The sequence below is a fragment of the Lontra canadensis genome, unplaced genomic scaffold (genome assembly GCF_010015895.1).
Source record: "Lontra canadensis isolate GAN:19392208 unplaced genomic scaffold, GSC_riverotter_1.0 scaffold96, whole genome shotgun sequence".
Lineage (NCBI taxonomy): Eukaryota > Metazoa > Chordata > Mammalia > Carnivora > Mustelidae > Lontra > Lontra canadensis.
The window spans coordinates 1570940-1591769 of record NW_022631090.1 but is presented as its reverse complement, the minus strand read 5'-3'; the positions used below and the strand labels follow the sequence as shown (position 1 = coordinate 1591769).

General features: G+C 42.8%; 3 protein-coding genes and 1 long non-coding RNA gene across 4 annotated transcripts in view; 1 reads left to right on the top strand and 3 right to left on the bottom strand.

Moving 5' to 3' along the window:
- The window catches only part of VSIG1 (V-set and immunoglobulin domain containing 1), a 104285-nt gene extending 94312 nt beyond the window's left edge, over positions 1-9973 (bottom strand). The window contains exon 1 of the mRNA XM_032837149.1: positions 9905-9973. The gene's annotated coding sequence lies outside the window, so the exon portion shown is untranslated. The remainder of the gene's footprint in view (positions 1-9904) is intronic.
- Positions 9974-9990: 17 nt separating this feature from the next.
- Positions 9991-10823, bottom strand: LOC116854899 (ribonuclease inhibitor-like; the record flags this gene model as incomplete). Its single annotated transcript, XM_032837143.1, has 3 exons — positions 9991-10071; positions 10192-10362; positions 10657-10823. Coding segments are annotated over 3 exons (408 nt in total), but the record flags the coding sequence as incomplete, so codon positions are not given.
- A 70-nt stretch (positions 10824-10893) lies between these two features.
- On the bottom strand, positions 10894-13971 carry LOC116854914. The gene is made up of 3 exons (XR_004380241.1): positions 13875-13971; positions 13576-13746; positions 10894-11095 (listed from the first exon to the last, which is right to left on the bottom strand). It is a non-coding gene; the product is annotated as an uncharacterized LOC116854914 (long non-coding RNA).
- Positions 13972-16365: 2394 nt separating this feature from the next.
- Positions 16366-18172, top strand: TEX13B (testis expressed 13B). The gene is made up of 3 exons (XM_032837155.1): positions 16366-16387; positions 16823-17310; positions 17404-18172. Exons 2-3 carry the CDS (start codon positions 16855-16857, stop codon positions 18091-18093), a joined length of 1146 nt encoding a protein of 381 aa, XP_032693046.1. The 5' UTR covers positions 16366-16387; positions 16823-16854; the 3' UTR covers positions 18094-18172.
- The last annotated feature ends 2658 nt before the right edge of the window (positions 18173-20830 follow it).

Genomic DNA, 20830 nt, shown 5'->3' with positions numbered 1-20830 from the left:
TTATATGGAACAAGAAAAGACCCTGAATAGCCAAAGGAATGTTGAAAAAGAAAACCAGTTGGCGGCATCACAATTCCAGACTTCAAGCTCTATTACAAAGCTGTAATCATCAAGACAGTATGGTGCTGGCACAAAAAGAAACATATATGTGATCAATGGAACAGAATAGAGAGGCCAGAAATAGACCCTCAACTCTATGGTCAACTAATCTTTGACAAAGCAGGAAAGAATGTCCAATGGAAAAGAGACAGTCTCTTCAACAAATGGTGTTGGTAAAATTGGACAGTGACATGCAGAAAAATCAAACTGGACCATTTCCTTACACCACATAAAAAGTAGACTCAAAATGGATAAAAGACCTCAATGTGAGACAGGAATCCATCAAAATTCTTGAGGAGAACACAGGCAGTAACCTCTTCAACCTCAGCCACAGCAAATTCTTCCTAGAAACATTGCCAAAGACAAGGGAAGCAAGGGCAAAAATGAACTATTGGAACTTCATCAAGATCAAAACCTTTTGCACAGCAAAGGAAACAGTCAACAAAACCAAAAAAAAAAAAAAACAACCAACAGAATGGGGGAAGATATTTGCAAATGACATATCAGATAAATGGCTAGTATCCAAAATCTATAAAGAACTTATCAAACTCAACACCCCAAAAACAAATAATCCAATTAAGAAATGGGCAGAAGACATGAAGAGACATTTCTGCAAAGAAGACATCCAAATGGCCAACAGACACATGAAAAAGTGCTCAACGTCACTCGCCATCAGAGAAATATAAATCAAAACCACAGTGAGATATCACCTTACACCAGTCAGAATGACTAAAATTAACAAATCAGGAAATGACATGTTGGTGAGGATGCCCCAAGATACAATAGAAGTGAAAACTTCAAGAGCACAGATAGTAAAATGTAGCAAAATAATTAGGAAGTGGTGTGTTTAGTGTATTTATGATCATTATTTTAATACAAATTTATTTAATTGCAAGTTTATATCATTTAATTTCTAATAATGGCTTTAATAACTGACTTTCAAACTTCCTGAAAATGTAACCACCAATATTCATGAGTCAGTACAAACCAGTTCCAGCATGTCATTGAAAGAATCCTGGGGAAGTCACTCCTTTTCACCATGCCCATGTCTCTTTCCCAGGGGTATGCCACAGATGATTGAAAACCCACCATTTAATTTATTCTTTTAATCTGACTTCTGCCTTTGATACACTAAGAAAAGCTCTACTTGGATTAAAGATACTTAAATTCTAATCCCAGTCTTATGAATTGGCTGTGTGATCTTGCCCTCTTTGGACTCCAGGTTCCTTATCTGTAGAATAAGGGAGTTAAACAACTGATCTTCTTAAATAAGTCTTTCAGACATGCTTGTGTGTGTGTGTATGAGCACACACATATGCATATGTGTGTTTACAGCTCTATTAACATAAATATCTATTCACATAAAATAAGCTAGACATATTTAAAAAGAAAAATTTGATGAATTTTGACTGAAATCACCGCCTCAAACAAGATAATGAACATATCCATCACCTCCAAATATTTTTGTGCCCCTTTGTAATGCATCCCTTCCTCTACCCAACTCTGTTGCTGGATAACCACTAATCTGCTATTATAATACTTTGAATTTTCTAGAACTTTATAAAAAATGGAATCATATAGTATATATGTATTCTGTTCTTATATTTATTATTTCATATCTTCTGCTTGTTTTGAATTAAAATTTTTCTTTTTTAAGTTTCTTATTGAGGAAGCTGAAGTCATTGATTTAAGATCTTTCTTTTCTAATATAGTTGTTTGGTGCTATAAATGTCCCTCTAAGCACTGTTCTAACTATATCCTACAAATTTGTATGTCTCATATTTTCATATCACTCAGTTTAAAATAGTTTCAACTTTTCTTTTAGACTTACTCTCAAGCAATAGATTATTTAGAAGTGTGTTATTTTTCAAATATTCAGAGAATTTTCCATATCTCTTTTACCAATTTTTAATTTAACACCATTGTGGTCAGAGAACACACTTCATATGACTTGAATCCTTTAACTTTATTGAGACTTGTTATACAGCAGAGATATTGTCTGTCTTGGTAAATGTTCAACGTGGGTTTGTAAAGAATATGTTTTCTGTTGCTGGTGGGCTGAGTGTTGTGTAGGTGTCAATTAGGTCAAATTTATTACTTGTGTTATTCAAATCATCTACATGTTTTTGCTTATTTTCTGTCTCCTTGGTTTTTCAATTAGTGAGAAAGATGTTGAAGTCTCTAAAATTGTGGATTTGTCTGTTTTTCTTTGCTCAGTCAGTTTTTGCTTCATGTATTTTTAATGTGTTATTTAGGTTCATATATTTTTGGGTTTGTCATGTCCTAATGACAAATTAACCACTTTATTGTTATAAAATAGCCCTCTGTATTTCTGATAATATTCTTTGCTGGCAACCTGCTTTATCTGATAATAGAGTCACTCCAGCTTTTTAAAAATCAGAGTTAACATGGTGTATTTTTTCCCTACCTTTTCTGTTCAACCTATTTGTGTTTTTATTTAAAGTGGGTTTCCTATAGCCAGCATATGGTTGTGTTTTTTTTAATTTTGTATTCTACCAATCTCAGCCTTTTAATTGGGTTGCTGTGAGACCATTAACTTTAATATGATTATTGATACAGTTCTGTTTAAAACTACCATCTTGCTGTTTGTTTTTTATTTTTACCAACTCTGCTTGTTATCCAATATCTGAAAATGGCCATTTCATATATTTTGCCCATTTCTGAGTTGTTAATGTGGGAAGATGAATCCATTCACTGTTACTTCATCATTGCTGGAAGTAGAAGTCCATCATGTTTTGTTTTTCATAGATTTGTTATTTATACGTGTGCCAAATATGTTCTTCCAGCTAATCATTAGTCTTTTCATTTTATTTATGGATTTTTCTCGTAAAGATTTTTTTAAATTTTGATGTCAAATCTTGTATTCTTTTCCTTTAGGCTTCTGTCATGCTTATATAAGCCTGCTCTGTATTTTATTCTAAATTGTCACATTTTGAAAAGAAGAAAAATAGCTCCTTGGTATAAATCAGTTTTATTTTTAATATCAAGTTTATTAATTTTAAATTAATGCACGCACATGGTAAAAACATCAAGTAGAACAGAGGGTTATAAGTAAAAACAGAAATTCCTTTTCTCTCACTGCTCCTGCTCATCAAATTCCTCTTAACAGAGATAACTCTAGTTAGCAATTTCTTGCATACATTATTCTATATATATTCTGGACATATACATACACATGTATCTTTATCCTTTTGGATACAAACAGGACACACACAAACATACACACACACAGTTCTGCAATCTTTCATTCAATATTATATCCTTAAGTTCTTAATGTGACTGAATTTTATCAGATGTTTGTTTACTAGACTGACAGAGGGACCAGGGCAGTTAGAGAAGATGGCAGGGGATGTGCACAGGAAAAGGCATATTCGTCTCTGTAAAGCCAAGATTTAGCACAACACCTGGCACATAATAATTCTCAATAAATAAGTCTTAACTAAAGGGAAAGAACTTAAACAAAGTCTTGACCATTCTTCTCAGGCCAGATATGGTCTCCTGACTGAAAGTTATCATCTCCCAGGGTAGCCAGGAATAACACGTGATGATGGATGAGGACATGGAGCAGCTGGACCTCTCACTTCCAGTAACTCCTCACTACGTGTCCCTTCTCCTGTTAGCTTTACTATCTCTGGCACACACATTTCGTTCAAATGCACAGTTAACACTGACTACACAGCAGGAAAATCTGGGAGCTCAAAGACTACACAGCTGTTATATTGCATTTATACCCTCCTACAAACAGCCACCATTCCAGTACCTACTGTGTGTGTGTTGGCACCATGTTGGGAACAACCGCCCTGCAAGGTTAATGTCAATTTACCCCCATTTTGCAGATGAGAAAATAGAAACTCTAAGAGTCTGTGTGACTTATTTAGGGTCCCAGCGCTAGTCAAGTAGCTTCCAGAGACAACTCTACACCTTAATCAAGTCAGCCTACCTTTCTGTCCAGCCCACACCACGTTCACCTATTTCGTGGACTTCATGCTGTTTTCTTTGCCTGGCATTCCCTCCCTCCACTCATCTCGTCTGGTGTTCTGTGGAAGCTAGGCAGAGAGAGAAGCATGGGGTCCTGTAGGAGTCGTGCTAGGCTATGTGATATGCTGCCAGGGGTGAGGAGGGAGTTGGCCATAGGAGTCCATGAACAAGAACAAACACATGGAGTAGGTATTAAAAGTTCAGAAAGGGAGCTGAGCCTGGGAACTGGAGAGCACCCTTAGGAGCCTAGGGCACAGATACTGCTGCAGCTCAGAGAACCCTACTGCCAACATTTGTCTCTCGCTAGGCACTTTTAGTGAGCTGCTCACAAACATAGCCCTGTTGCCTGCAGTCCTACAGCCTCGAGTCAATCTATCTCCCCTGTCTCAGTTCTGCTCATTCTCAAGGCCCACATCAAGTTGCACTTCCAGGAAGCCTTTACCTATCAACCCGACTCATTCCTCTCTCTCTCTTTCATGAATTATAGTTTTACTTAAAATCAGCACCATAAGACAGAACATGTGTTCATGTACCCTCTTGCTCTTTAGTCATTTCAAGTATCTCGTTTCTTCAAGTTGACTCATTCACATCTTGTTTCCTATTGTTTCCCTGCCTGGTCTGGGTATTGTAAATCCTGGCTAGATTCCAGTCCCAGTTCTCTCACTAATGAGCGGTGTGACCTACAGCTAGTCACAACCCCTCTGAGCCTCATCTTCCTACCTTTGAGGATTTCTGTGGAAACACAGTAAACTTTATAACACAAAATATGAATGTATTATTGCTGAAGACATTTGAACTAAAGTGCTCTGCCTTTCACATCCTACTTAGTGGATGATTCTATGTAACAAATAGCTATCACTGCCACTTGCTTCACACTAGGGTCCTCAGCAAAGGTTAACAGGATTTGAACAAGAATATTGCACAACTGTTAAAGATGGTGCCAGGTTGGGGGGCGGGGGTCTATATGCAGCTGATTCAGGGGCTCTCCTTGGAAACTACCAGGTGATTCCAGGCTTGTTCTTTTTTTTTTTTTTAAAGACTTTAGTTATTTACTTGACAGAGAGAGAGATCAAAAGTAGGCAGAGAGGCAGGCAGAGAGAGAGGGGGAAGCAGGATCCCCGCCAAGCAGAGAGCCCAATGCGGGGCTCGATCCCAGGACCCTGAGATCATGACCCGAGCCGAAGGCAGAGGCTTAACCCACTGAGCCACCCAGGTGTCCCAGGCTTGTTCATTTTTAAAGCTTCCATCTTTCTGAATGTTTCTTCATGTAAATTATCTGTGTCAATGCTATGAAAAATGAAAAGTCTCATGTCAAGTCAAGCCAACAGATGCCTTCACTAGTTTTCCTGTCCTCGAGGATAAGATTCCCATTCTACTTGCTCCCAGCACCACTCAGTTACTTCACCCGCTCAGCCAGCTACCTCCTCCCTCAGCCTTGGCTGCTCTCCTTGAGAAAATGCTTCGCTTCCTCTTGGACTCTCACTCTTGTCCCACTCTGCCTTTGTCCAAGGCCCTCCTGCATTAGCCCATTAGTTCCTGCTCCTGTATATGTAACCTCTTCCTCTCTGCTGGCTCCTTTCATTCAGCCTATAAATCTCCTTATCCTCAACAAAGCCAAGAAGGAAAAAGAACAACTCCCTCCTTCCTGCAGTTCCACAAATCCTCCCAGCTACAGCCCCACATCTCTCCTCCTTTTCACAAATTCATTTATTTGTTTGTTTGTCTGTGAGAGTGAGTGAGCGAGCACAAGCAAGGGGAACAGACTTCCCACAGCAGGGAGCCTGATCCTAGGACCCTGAGATCATGACCTAAGCCAAAGACAGACGTTCAGCCAACTGAGCCTCCCAGGTGTCCCCTTTTCACAAACTTCTAGTCTCTGCTCCTTCTCCCCTTCCTCATCTCCAGTCTCTTCAAGTCATGGCAGTCTGGTTTCCAGCCCCACCACACCACTGAAACAGCCCTCGACAGAATCACCTATGGCCTCCTAATGACTAAATCCAATGGATATAGGTTTCAAGCACTCATCCTTTTGGTCCTCTCTGCTGCATTTGACACTGTTGAGCAATTCTTCATTGAAACTCACTTTTCCCATAGCTTCCAGGACACCGTTTCTCTCCTGGTTTACTCCATGGGCTTTCCTTTGCATACCCACCTCTTAAAAGTTGGTATTGCCCAAGGCTAATTCCCCAGAGATGTTCCTCAGAGGTTCTTCTCTTCTCACTCTCCCTAGAGGATCTCATTCATTGTCATGGCTTCAGCTATCATCTCCAGGGCAGGCTCCTATATCCAACTGCCCAGCTACTAGAAAACTTCCCACAGTGTCCAACAGGCACTTCAAGCTTCACATGTATTTCCACAGTTAAAACCCATTGACTACAAAAGAAGGTACACGCTCTTTCAAGTGTGTAGTGAGATAAAGATTTTAGTTTTTAGTGCATAGAAGCTAATTTTTATCTAGTAAAGTAAAATGAGTAAACTTGGTAATTATAGAATTATTGGGTAAGTAGACATTTAATGTCATGGAAGTGTAACAAGATCTTGAGAATTTTTTTAAACATTTTTTTTAAGATTTTATTTATTTATTTGACAGAGAGATCACAAGTAGGCAGAGAGGCAGGCAGAGAGAGAGAGAGGGAAGCAGGCTCCCCGCTGAGCAGAGAGCCCAATGTGGGGCTCGATCCCAGGACCCTGAGATCATGACCTGAGCCGAAGGCAGCGGCTTAACCCACTGAGCCACCCAGGTGCCCTGAGAATTTTTTTTTGAGTGATGTAGCAAAAGCTGTCTTACCTCTTGATGTGCAAAGCTCACTGTTGGGAAGAGGTGAGTCAATATGCTTAGGAAGCCCAGAGGTCTTCTGGGAGTTAAGAGACCAATTACTCTCAACCCTTTCTTTCCAAATTTAGAATTAGGAACACGCATCAAGGACATTGATGCAAGGTCCAGTGCCTGGGAAAGGCAACAGGCCCATAAAATAAAATTATCTTGAAGAAAGAAAAAGGCTCAAGTGGGGACCCTGACTCAACTCAGGGGCCTACGTACACCTTTGTGGGGCAAGGGCAGGTCTCCTATATATATACACCCGTAGCTGATTCCAGAAGCTCCTCTAGACCCAACCACCCTGACACATGCAATACTTTAGAGAACAATGGCTGCATGTTTGCATGTGGATTAATAGATCTGTAATCTCAGAGCCCCAGTATGATGGCACTGCAGGGCTAGCAGGGATCCAGATCAGCCAGCATATCAGTGTCTAGTAACCAAATTTCTGTGGGACTGGTTAGGGTCAGTTCTTAACATCAGCCCCCTGTGGCAGTGAGAAACAGAGAAGCAGGGGGCAAAACTGGCTCTATCATAGTGACCAGTTTTGAAAAGGTGAAGAGAGGCCTCAAAATGGACTACTACTAGAGTATGTGAGAGAAAGAGAGCAATGACTGAGTTTGCACTCAGAGCTCTGCTAACAGGCCTTACTAACCACAGATGGCATATAAGGCCTTGCCTACCCCACCCCCCAGTCTCACTTCTTGACACGTTCTGTTTTGTACTTTATGCTCCACCAAGAGCAAATTCCTTCCCATCCCTTTCCCCATCATTTATCATAAACCATGCAGTTTATTGTCTGGCTACCTTGTTCAAGCTATCTCCTGAGCATGGGCTACCCTTCTTTATCCTTATCCCCATTTCTCCAGGCAATAGTCCTGAGACTTAACTCAGGTAGTCCTTCCTCCAAGAAGCTTTCCCTGACCTTCTTGGACTGGGTGAGTTGTCTCCTGCCCGGACTCTCTTAAGACGACATGATCACCCTATTATATTCTTCAGTTTATGTGCCTGTCTCTACCACTAAGCCCCCTGGCCCCTGAAGAGCATAGATTATGTCTTGTGTCTTATTCACTCTTGTCTCCTAGCACCCGGCACATGTGCCTAGCACATAGCAGATATTTAGCAAGTACCTGTGGAATGAATGAAGATGAGCTCTGCCACTCTAAGGCCACAGCCTCTTTTGTTCCTTGACCTTCTGAATGTCTAGACACATAACCTTTATTGAACATGTCATTAACTGTCCCCTTTCCTTGCCTCCAGATGCTCTAAATTACTAACTGGTCTTCTATATGTATTTACTATATGCAAAGCTAAGCCAGGAACTTTATGGGTCAGGGGAGAATACAATGAGGAGTAAGATTCAGCCCCACACCCAAACAGCTCTTAGAAAATAACCTTCTTCCTCCAGTCTTTGTAATTTACAGCTGAGACTCCCCCTTTTAGAAGGCTCTCCTGGAATTATACCCCCCTTCAATCCCACCACAACATTAAATCATCCATAATTTCCTTTCACCTTGCTTGGTAAGTATATATTTCCATTAATTACAGTGTTGTTTATCTTATATATACTCTAAAAATCAAAATTGATTTGAGGTCAGTGAATGGTGTCTATTCTGTGAGTGTGTGTGCATGTATGTCCTTTATTTTGTATTCTGAGCCATTACTGCACATTGTTACCAACTTGTTGGCTGACAAATTGTAAGGGTTTGAAGGATGCCCCAAAAACAGAATGGAAGCACATTGGTTAAAAGGCAAAGAGCAAGAAATACAGGAAACAGTGTAATAATTTACAATAGAAAGCAAATAATGGCATCCCATCCCAAAATAATTTCTTGTCGCTGCCACTTAAGACCTTTGCTGAAGCATACACACTACGGAGTGCTACCACATTAAATTACTCAATACTTGAAGAAACATTAGGATTGTTCATTAAGCTTATTCCAACCTGTTGACAACATAGACTGCAGTCACCTCTTTTGAGAAAGACACCATGGAATGGAGGTCCCTAAATCTCTGAGGCTCATCATGTCGTGAATGATTCTCTCTTTCTGGGCAGTAATCACCGTGCTTTCAAGCCTTTGAAACTAACACACTTCACTTTGCTAGTAGAGAACCAGCTTCTCTTTCAGCCAGATTTGTAATCAGGCCTTTATGTTGTTTTCATTTACACTTCAATCCGTCAAATTGGCTTTGAAATGTGGAATTTTTGCACTCGGCCTTTATTTTCCACTATGTGTTCCAGTTCTGAACGCCAGAAATGAATGGCCATTTGGTCACTGGTTAGCTGCCAACACAGCATAGCTGTATCCTAATTAAGAGTGACTTTGTGTGTCATGCCAGCCTGCTGAGCTGGCAGATGGACATTGACCAGAAAGAGTCAAGACCTCCACTTCCTATAACTGCATCATTACAGCTTCATTTCCTTGAGTCTTGAAGACTCTCAAATGTAAATATTTAAGACCCCTGGCAAGTATGAGAAGAGTAAAAGGGAAAGAATCTAACACTTATGGAGTACCACCTATGTGCCAATGGTTGTAATTGGTACATTTATAATTAACGTTTCACTTCATTCAAGCCCCCTGTTAACACCAGATAGTTGGATACCAGTATTAGCTCCATTTTACAGACATGGATACTAAAGTTCAGGGAGGTTAAGTAAGCATGGTCATGTAGCTAGTGAATGCTAAACCCAGTATTTAAGCCAGACCTAACAGAATCTAGATCTGGTACTCTTTTTCCTATGCCATGCTGCTTCTCGTAGCAGTGAGATCCAGTGCTGTCCAGTGCTGCCTGTTCTCTGCCTTGAGCCCTGTCCCTGTGTCCAAGAAGGAGGCCTACTGCTCATTTCACTTATTCTGATATTTTGCCTAGGCATGGCTTGCCCTCAGTCTTTCTTCTTTCCTCGCTTCGATGGGCTATGATCAAACCCAACCTGTCTTTCTTGACCCCCTCCCTTCCACCTCCCTCCCACTTGCCATAGTAACTTACTAGAATGTCTGTAGTTTACATATTGGCTGAATCAGTGCATGACACAGCATTTGCATTCCAAAATCCTTAAGGTGGTTTCCACTTAGGTCTAGCAAGGTTACGTTCTCATTTTGTTGACAGAGGCAAGGGCTCCACAGCACATGTCTGTGAGATGACAGTGTGCTAACCTATGAAGAATTGTGGATTCAAGAAAGAAATCAGATTTACCCCGAGTTCCACAATGAACCCCCATTTCATACAGAGCTGGGAATGAGAGCCCGGGGAACAAAGAGTTGCTGTGCACTTACCACAAGGTCTGCAGTTTGCAGGAGGGGACTTTCAGCCCTTCACATCGCACCTGCATGCCCTCATCCCCTAAGGCCTTATCACTGAGGTCAAGGTCTCTTAGGTACTCATTGGTGTAGAGCGCATTGCACAGATCCTGACAACACTCTCCAGTGAGGTGGCAGGTCCACGGTCTGCCAGGAAGTAAAGCAGAGAAGGCTGGCATCAGTTCATCTACACTGAGTTACTTTAGGAATTCTGTTTGCCTGCTAGAAAAACACAGTAGAAACTCAGAGTATCGTGTTTGAAAAAAATCCCTTGGACCAGGACCAAGCAGAGATTGTGGAGTGGGGAACGTTTATTATTTGGTTCTTCATTTATTGCTTCCTTGGAGATTCAATCACCAGGCCCAAAAAATACTCATTTAATTTTAAGAGTTGCTGAAACATCAGGAAATTCTGCCTGTGGCTATAGTCCATGATACTTACACCAGATCCTTTAACTGACAGTCAGGCTGTTTTAATCCTTTGCACAGCAATTTCAGTCCCAAATCTTCAATTTTGTTATTAATTAGAAGCAGCCTTGTCAGGCTCCAGGTGGAGCTCAGGACTTGGGTGAGGGACTCACAGCTAGCTGCAGAAAGGGAACACTCAGAAAGTCTGAAGGAATGGGGATACGAGGGTGGCTGTTAACCATAGCATCTGACTGAACCTCAAGTGCCAAGGTCTGTGAGAACAAGGATAATCAGACACTTACACAAGATTCTGGAGAATAGCCTTTGCATGCTGCAGACCTTCACAGAGAGGCTATACTCCTGTGTCCCCTAGGGCATTGGCAAACACAAACAGCTCTTTTAAAGTCTGACTCACATGCAAGAAAGAAGAGAGCCCCATACAGCTAGCATCTGTTAGGTAACATGTGCTCAAGCTACCAAGAGAAAAAGAAGAAAAATCAGCCACTGCTGTCTCTAAGCTTTCTGTTCTCTGAGCCTTCCTTCAAGTTCCAGCTCTTAACACACCTCCTTCACAAAGCCACCTCCTGAGGTCTCCAGCCCACAGTGGCCTCCTACCTTTTCCTGGGCTCATTGGGCATTTTTAAATGATTCCAGTGTTGGGAACTTCATTACACAATTGTACACAACATGAATTTAGAATTCTATCTCAGAGCTTCTTTCAAATCCCATGGGGGAAATGGTATAATATCTTTAATAAGCTTTATAGTCAAAAGATCTAAAAGTCCATTATTTATTAATTTTCCATCCTTAGAGACCCAGCCCACCATCATCAACCATGTAATATTCCTTCTTTGGGATGAAGAGTGTTTTTTTTTTACCAACCTTCCTGTCTTCTCAATTTTTGTTTCTCCATATTAAATAGCACAATTTCTTGAAACCCATCAACTTTTTTTCCCATTCCTTTCAGGAATTTCTATGATATATACTATAATCTTTGAGTCCTCAATTTTCTCTTGAGTTAACCAGGCTCCAACCTTAGCCTTCCAAAGGCTCATAAGTACACATGTCTATATCTCCTCAATTTAGAAATTTTAAAAAGAGGTATTTTGGTGGGGAAAAAAGGAGTTTCAAAGTAGATTTTAGAAAACTTTAATGTTAAAGAGCTTTTGCTTTTAAAAACCCACATATAGGGGTGCCTGGCTGGCTCAGTTGGTTAAGTGTCTGACTCTTGATCTTAGTTCAGGTCTTGATCTCAGGGTCATGAGTTAAAAGCCCGCATTGCGCTCCACACTGGGTATGAAGGCTACTTTAAAAAAAATAAATAAACCCACATATATATTGATATGTTAGTGATAGTTAATTGTGTCACATTGGCTAGGTTATACATCTAGATATTTGGTCAAAATTATTCTAGATGTATCTGGGAAGGTACTTTTTAGATGAGAATAACATTTAAATTAGTAGACTTTGAGTAATTTACCCTCCATAACTTGGGTTGGCCTCGCCTAATCAGTTGAAAGGTTTTATAGAAACAGACTGACCTCCCTGGGGAAGAGGAGAGAATTCTCCCAGCAGAATGCCTTCAAACTTGAAATGCAATATGAGCTTTTCCCTGTGTCTCTTAGCCTGTTGGCCTACCTTGCAAATATTGAACTTGACAGCCATCCTAATCCTTATAAGCCAATTCCTTAAAATAAATCTCAATACAGTTGGCCCCTGAACACAGGTTTGAACTCATGGGTTCACTTAAACACCAATTTTTTTTTATAAATATACTCCAGTGCTATAAATGTATTTTCCCTTCCTCATGATTTTCTTAGTAATATCTTTTCTCCAGCTTACTTTCTTGTAACAATACATATATAAAACATATCACATACAGAGTATGTGTCAATCAACTGTTCATGTTATTAGTAAGGCTTCCAGTCAAGAGCAGGCTATTAGCAGTTAAGCTTTTGGAGGGTCAAAGTTATAAGTGGGGGCGCCTGGGTGACTCAGTGGGTTAAAGTCTCTGCCTTCAGTTCAGGTCATGATCTCAGGGTCCTGAGCCCTGAGATCCCACATCAGGCTCTCTGCTCAGTAGGGAGCCTGCTTCCTCCTCTCTCTCTGCCGCCTACTTGTGATCTCTTTCTGTCAAATAAATAAATAAGATCTTAAAAAAAGTTATAAGTGGATTTCTAACTGTGGGGGGTGGGGGTGCCCCACCCCCTATGTGGTTCAAGGGTCACCTGTATATTCAGATACATCTTATTTGTTCTGTTTCTCTGGAGAACCCTAATACTAAAATCTAAAAGTTTATAAGATAGGGCGCCTGGGTGGCTCAGTGGGCTAAGCCTCTGCCTTCAGCTCAGGTCATGGTCTTGGGGTCCTGGGATCGAGTCCCACATAGGGCTCTCTGCTCAGCAGGGAACCTGATTCCCCCTATCTCTCTCTGCCTGCCTCTCTGCCTACTTGTGATCATCTCTCTCTGTGTCAAATAAATAAATAAAATCTTTTTTAAAAAGTTTATAAGATAAACTTTTTTATTAAAATCATTATCATGGACTTTGAAGTCAGATACATGAGGGTTCTGAACTGTGCCTTTGCCATGTTACTTGGTCTTGTGACCTTGGATCCCTATTTCCTCATTGCTAAAATGGAGATAATAATCTGAAACTTCTCAGAACTGTTGTACAATTAAAGGAAATCATAGATACAAAGCAGTCAGCACAATGCTTAGCACAAAGTGATTGTTCAGTAAGTGTGGGTTATTATTATAGCCATTGCTGTTATTGTCACTTACAATGAAAATTCTTATCCTAAACTTCTTGCATAAGAACAATTTTAGGGACTGTCACTTTTATTCTTCCTCTTCATGATTCCTTGAAATGTGTTTTGATCACACAACATCCATCTTGAGTTGCATATTTAAATTTTTTTTCTTGCAGCAAGGAAACTAATAGTTACAACTTACTTGAGCTTCCATGATTTGCAGTTTGGATCTTTTAAGCCTTCACAAAGCAATTTCAAAGCTGAAGCTTCCAATTTGGTTTCACTAAATTCCAGATCAGTGAGCCACTGACTGGTACTGAGAATAGCTGCCTGTACCCCACAAGAAGCAGGAGAGATAAGGCATCGGTACAACCTTCAGAGAAGAGAAGAATGACTTCATTATCATTATCATTATCATTATCATTGCTCTTTCCCCATGCAAACAGAAATTGACCAAAAATGATACGAACACAGGCAACAAATTCTCCTGCTATCAGTTACCTCAATGTCCATAAGATACAGTTTGGCTGTTTTAATCCTTCACACAGAAGCTTTGTTCCTGAATCTTCCAAGGTTTGTTTTTTTTTTTTTTTACAAACTCCAAATCTGTCAAATACTGGTTAGTTTCAAATACTGAAGAGAGATCCCTACCACAAGAAGCTGTGAAGTGGCAGAAAATCAGTACGTGTGGAGAAAAAGACATTTTAGAGAAGAAAGAAAATAGGTATCTGTACCTTACTAATGTAGTGAATTCTTTCAGTCATTGGGTGCTTACCACTGTGCCAGATGCTGAAAACACAAAAATAATTAAGACCCAGACCTGGCCTTGAAAAGTACTGCAAGCGGAATGCACAAGGTATCATGGGGACACAAAAAGGTGGCACAATTCAGCCCAGCTTGGGGTGGGAGCTGGAGGACCAAGAAATACAAGAGAAAGAAATACTTGAGTGCTGTTGTGAAAGGGGAAGAGGGATTGAACAGGTGGATGAAAAGAATGGGAGCAAGGATAACAGGAGGAGCACAGGGACAATCCACTTATGGAGCAGCCTGGGCAAAGGCCAGAAGACAAGTGAGAGGATTCTTTGTTTGAGAAACTGCCAATTACAGCTGACCCTTGAACAACTCAGGGGGCTAGGGGTTCCGGCCTCCACACAGTTGAAAATCTGCCTATAACTTCTGATTTCCCCAAAACTTAACAACTAATAGCCTACTGTTGACCGGAAGCTTTAACAATAAAATAATCAACTAACACATATTTGTATGTTATATGTATTACCTACTGTATCTTACAATAAAATAAGCTAGAGAAAAGAACATTTTTTAATTAAAATTATAATGAAGAGAAAATATATTTATAGTACTGTACTGAATTTATTTTTAAAAAATCCACACAGTTCAAATCCTGTGTTGTTCAAGGGTCAACTGCATTTGCTATGGCCTATATTAAAAGACTAGAAGGAGAAATATATATATATATTTATATACATATTTATTTATATATATTTATATATATCTCAAACTATTAATATTAGTTATCTTCTATGTTATGGAACAGTGAGATTATAGGGACACATTCACATTATAGATATTTAAAAATTATTTACACTGATCACAAGTTATAAAAAATAGTTTAAACTTTTTAAAAAAACACATGATTATTATAAATAATTACTACAATAGAGAAAAATACAAAGTTTTTTAAAGTACTATATTCTTACCATCCCAAAATAACCACTGTTAACATTTTGGTATGTGACTTTCCAGATTTTTAATGCATGCATGCATATAGAAGTAAATGTTCTTTGTAACAAATGAAATCATAGAAAGATGTATTTTATTTTAAGATTTTATTTATTTGAGAGAGAGAGTCCGTGAGAGAGCATGAGAGGCGAGAAGGTCAGAAGAAGCAGCAGACTCCCCGTGGAGCTGGGAGCCCCATGCAGGACTCCATCCCAGGACTCCGGGATCATGACCTGAGCTGAAGGCAGCTGCTTGACCAACTGAGCCACCCAGGCGCCCTAGAAAGATATATTTTAAAAAGAAAAATTTTTTCCAAACTCCTCTCCAATTCCACCTCCCAGAGATAACCAATGTTAAAAATCTAGTGTATACTCTCCCCCTCCTCACTTCAAGAGCATAGAAACACACACACCCACAGAGAATTTGTATTTTTTACAAAAATGCAATCATAGAAAACATTACATCAACTTTATATGCACTTTGTCATTCAGTCCTCATGGCAGGCCCATAGGTAGAAACTAATATTCAATTACATAGTAGAAGGTCATCTAGCAAGTGGCAAAGTAGGACTAAATCTTAAGTCTGTCTGGTTTTTCCAGTAGTCTTCAGAAAGCCATTGGAGGTTTAAACTGACATGCTCAGATCCCTCTGATGTTAGGGTAGGCAGGAGACAGACTAGGTTATCAGAGGGCTGCAGTGGTCCAGGGGATATATACACCAGGGGGAGCTGGATTAGGATTGAGGGCGTGTGAAGGCGGACAGATTTGAGACATGCTTTCGGGGTAAAATGGCCAGAATTTAAGATTGTTTAGGGTGACTATAATATTCAGTGCTGAGCCAATGGGTGACGAAGCTGTTCCCAGGCTCCACCCACTTCCTCCGAGGGTTACGGAAAGCCAGTGAAGGATTGGAGCTGCTTCGAGTTCTAGGACATTCCATCTCTATGAGGCAAGGGCCCCCTGGCATGGGACAAACCATTATGGAGAGGGGCGGAACTTCCTGTACTTAATTATGAGTACTTCATGTTTCAGATTCTAAATCTTTTCTAACCACTGCTGTTGTTTCCCACCTTCAACGACTTTCAGCAATGTAGCAGGTTCTCTTTTGTCCTGGAGTTTGGGAGGAACCTTCCTCATAAATTCCCTCCCACCCCCACTATCTCCGGAAGCTGGAACAGTCCTAGAGTAAAAGCCTCGAGGGTTGGCCCCAAGACTTCCTTTTCTCCCCCTGGAGTCTTTGGAGGGAACCGTGTGCTCTCACTTTGGGCTTAGTCGGTTGGCGTGGTTAGCCAGCACCCTCTCTGCCCCCCCACCCCCCAACCCCCCCATCCCCACCTTAGAGGTGAGATTTGGTGGGAGGTGTACTAGGGTGGGGCAAGCCAGTCAGGGGGCCTTTAAGAGGGTCTGAGGCCGGAGAGGAAAGGGCAGGGCAGCAGGTAGGAGGAGACTAGGGGTGGCCTGTTGGGAAGGGGGCACGGGGGAGGGCTGGGAAGGGCTGGAGGTGGGAAGGTGGGGGGCCAGAGGGGAAGCAGGAGGCGAGGGAAGCAGGAGGCGGGGGAAGCAGGGGGCAAGGGTGAGGGGGCAGGGGATGGTGGGGGGGGCAGGGGGCAGGCAGCGAGCATGGGGGGAGATGGGGGGCAGGGGGGCGGGAAGGCGTGAAGGATGGGGATGGCCCCTGCAGAGTGGACAACTGGTTGATTCATCCCACAGGGACAGCCAAATCCCTAAGGGGCTCAGTAGTCATGTCCTTGAAACCGGATGATGCCAGCAGTGGGTTCCAGCACAATAATGTGGTGGCCTTCATCAATGAGAAGATGGCCGGGCACACAAAAGGCCCTGAGTTCTATCTCGAGAATATAGCCCTGTCCTGGGAGGAGGTGGAGAACAAGCTCGGGGACATCCTAGAGGATAGCGCGGTGCCCAGCGAGGTCAAAGATGCCTGTGCCTGGAGCAGCCTTGCCCTGGGTGTGCGTTTTGCGCGCAGGCAGGGCCAGTTACACAAGCACAGGGTACAGTGGCTGCACGATTTTGCCAAACTGCATAAGTCCGCTGCACAGGCCTTGGCCTCGGACCTAAAGGAGCACACAGCACGGCAGGAGATGGAGCGCAAGGAGGCAGCATTCCGGCTGCGGCAGACACAAGCAAACCTGGCAGAGATGCAGAAGGAACGGGACCTCCTGAAGTGGAAGCTCTTCCAGGTTGTAAGATTATCTCTACTTGGTCCCCACCCCATCGCCCTGCCCTCTCCCTGCTCAGACTGGGTCTCGACCCTGCCCTCTTCTCTCCAACAGCTGGGGTCTACCAGGGAGCAGGGCCAGGCCTCAGAGGGGCCAGGCCCGGCCACTGCCAGTGGGGCTGGGACAGAAGAAACACGCAAGGAGGTAGAGTCCCAAGCTGCTCCTGCTGGTGCCACAGGAAAAGGAAAAAGAAGACAGAAGTATGCATTAGGGGCTGAAGCCACAAAGGAGCTGGGCAGAGGCCTCCTGCACCTGGTCGGAGCCGTGGAGCAGAAAAACTACACCACTGGTAGCCAGAGGGAGGGAGATCTCAGGTCAGTGGAAATCACCATGTTTTATTTCTCTGGGACCCTCAAGCCTGGGTCCATAGTCTCACCATCACCCCTTCCTATCCAGCTCCCTGCCTCATTCACATACTCCTACTCATGCCCCTCATCCCCCTTCCCACCTGTGCCCACACCATCCCCACCAGAAGCAACATGCACAGCAGGAGCTCCATCTCCGACATCTCCCAACAGGAAGCCCTCTGATGTTAGCTTGTGTTCTGATGTGGGGTCCCAGGGAACAGACCCTCAAGAATCCCAAAGAGACAGGAGAGACTCCGAACCCCATCAGCAGAGAAGACCTCCCATATTTCGAAGGCCTGGGGATTGGGACTGCCCTTGGTGTAAAGCTGTGAATTTTTCACGGAGGGAAATTTGCTTCCGCTGTGGGAGGGGAATCTGGCTGCAAAGCCCTCAGTAAATTTAGAAATGTGAAATATAACAAAAACATAAACCAATGGGAAATCAATTTTCAAAGTGGGAGGGTAAGGGAGGGAACTGGGTAGAGTGGGGGTAGGGCATGAATGGGAAAATGGGGCTAAGGGAGTGGAAGGGAGGCGGGTAGGAACTGGAGATGGTATAGATTGACAAGGAGAGACTTATTTTGATGACCCCCTTTGTGTTCCAGAGCACTAGCATTCCACACCCCAGAAGCACCGTAGCTTCTTAGTATATGTCTCCCTCCCCAACCCTAGTATCTGGTGGGCCTGAGCAGCCATGTATACGGCAACACACCCCTGTTCCCACCTAGGCTGTATATGATTGGAGCAGGAGGGGACACCAGACCTATCCTGAACCAAACAGGTTCTCACACTAGAGAATCTGAACTGAGAGGCAGATTCCATAGTCAGGGTGGTGTTGGGTAAGAAAACAGTGGGTTATTTGGAGTTGGGGCCAAGGCCACAGCCAAGCCCTGGTCCTGGTTGTCAGGGAGCAGAACTGTGTGCTTTATAGAAGCCAAGTGTCTTTTAGAGGATGCCAGAATGCGGTCCCAGGGATCAGACAAGCACAGAGAAGCAGCACAGGAGTTGATTCTGCAACCCCAGAGGTGGAGAAAGTGGTGACATGATTACTTTTCCACTCTGCAATTGTGCAATTGTGAAAATCCAATCTATACAGATCCCCATTTCTTTAAGCTAACTTGAGCGAGTTCCTGTTCTGGGCAAGCAGGTTATTTCCACGTCAGAAACTGACACCAGAAGAGCAGTTACAAACCACAGACTGTCAAAGAAAATGTCAGAACTTGGCTGGGGAGGAGTATCAGAGGGTTATGGGTAGTGAGGATTCCTGTATCCCAAGAGTCTCCAGGAATGAACTGGACAGCAAGCTTGCTCATGTTCTGATCAAGTTATAGTGTGAGAAACGATCCAAACAGGCCTGTAGTTAACCTGGCCTTACAACACAGCAGAGATTCGCCACCCCTAAGAAAATCCTTTAGGTCTGCAAATGGGACACCAGCACCAGTTGCGGACAAGGACTGCTATGACTGTCTAGCTCCACAATAGAACACTCCCCAATCTCAGTGGCAGAACTGGAAACTCCTGCCACTGCCAAAGAGGTGAGTCAGCAACTGCTAGTGCCCAGAGGGTTTACTGGTTTAGACCACGGACCAAAGTGTGGTGCCATCCTGAGGGATTCTCTGTCCCAGCCCACCACCAGAATAATAGCGGGAGGGGGACTCTGGCTACAAAGGCCTCAGTGAATTCATGAATGTGAAATAAAACATATCCCAAAGGGAAATCAATTTCCAGAGGGAGAGGGTAAACTGGGAAAGGGGGAGGGGAAAAGATGGTCTGTGTCTCCTTTCTCATGACTGTGAGTGTTGTTGATGGAGACTAAACATAAGGTTTAGCCCACAGATGGAAAGATGGTGAGGTGTTTCACCTGGACCATAGTAAGACAACCAGAGGAACCCTGGATATTACCCAGGGACTCTACTGACCTAGATCCTGAAGCTGTCATGGCCCTGGGACATCTCTACAGCAGCTGGCTGTGACTCTGTGCTGTCCCCTATTGGGGCAGGAGTGGACAACCATTACAGTTTGGGGCAAGATCCCTAACCTGCATTTTCAGAAATATCTCTGGGGTAGGGCATGAATGGGAAAATGGGGCTAAGGGTTATATATTTTTATATATTTCGTTTATATTTTTCTAGGGCACTCTTGACACCTGAGAGTGAATAATTCTTTGTTGTAGGAGGCTGTCCAGTACACTGTAGGATGTTTGGCAGAACCCCTGGCCTCTACCCCTTAGGTGCCTCACTCTACCCCCTAGCTGTGACAGCCAAAAATGTCTCCAGATATTGCCACACATCCACTGGAGAGCACAACTGCCACTGTTCGGGAACCATGGAGGCAAGGAGGTCCTTGGGAGTAGTCAGAATGGGGGGTAGGGGGGAGAGCAACAAGGAGATCATACTCTGCAGTGCTCGGGGCTGCAGGGAAAGCCCTAAGATAGGAGGTAAAAAGTGCTCATTGGGTCTGGTATTCACTATTGATCTTTGAGCAGATCTGGGCTGGGGAAGAACAGAAGCCAAACCACAAGGACTGGGGAGTAAATAGGAAACAAGGAAGTATGGGGGAGCTCTTCACTTCTGGCTGTGAAAGAAAGGAGTGGGGTAGGATACAGGGCTGAGAGAGAGGGTTCTTTGGAATATGGGAGAAACTTGAACCATGGGGAGGGAGACAGCTGAAGAAAGCTTGAAAATACAATGTGTAAATGGAGATAGACCCTGCATACTGGATTGGAAGCATGTCCACTATACTATTCAATGAAATAAAATTGACAGCTGGTTTTTTGTGAAACAAAACCCCCCAAAGTTCTCAACTCTGCATGTGTATGATATGTATGTTACAGATTTATGTGTGCCTTACATTATAGATTGATGTTTGAAAAAGCATAGAAAAAGGTCTGGAAAGACATTTAGCAAACAAGGTATTACATAAGGAGGGTAAGCTCAGGGTCAGGGCCTGGTAAGGAGGAGGATGGGGTGCTGGGGATATAAACTGGGGTGGGGTCTGGGACAGTTGGGTGGAGGGAGTTTTAGATTGTTATGTACTTCTGTGTTGTGTAAAGTGAAATAATTAAATGATTACAAAAATTTTAAAAAGGAGTGAATTTACTGGCTCGGGTAGGATTGGAAAGGCTGCCTCGTCCTC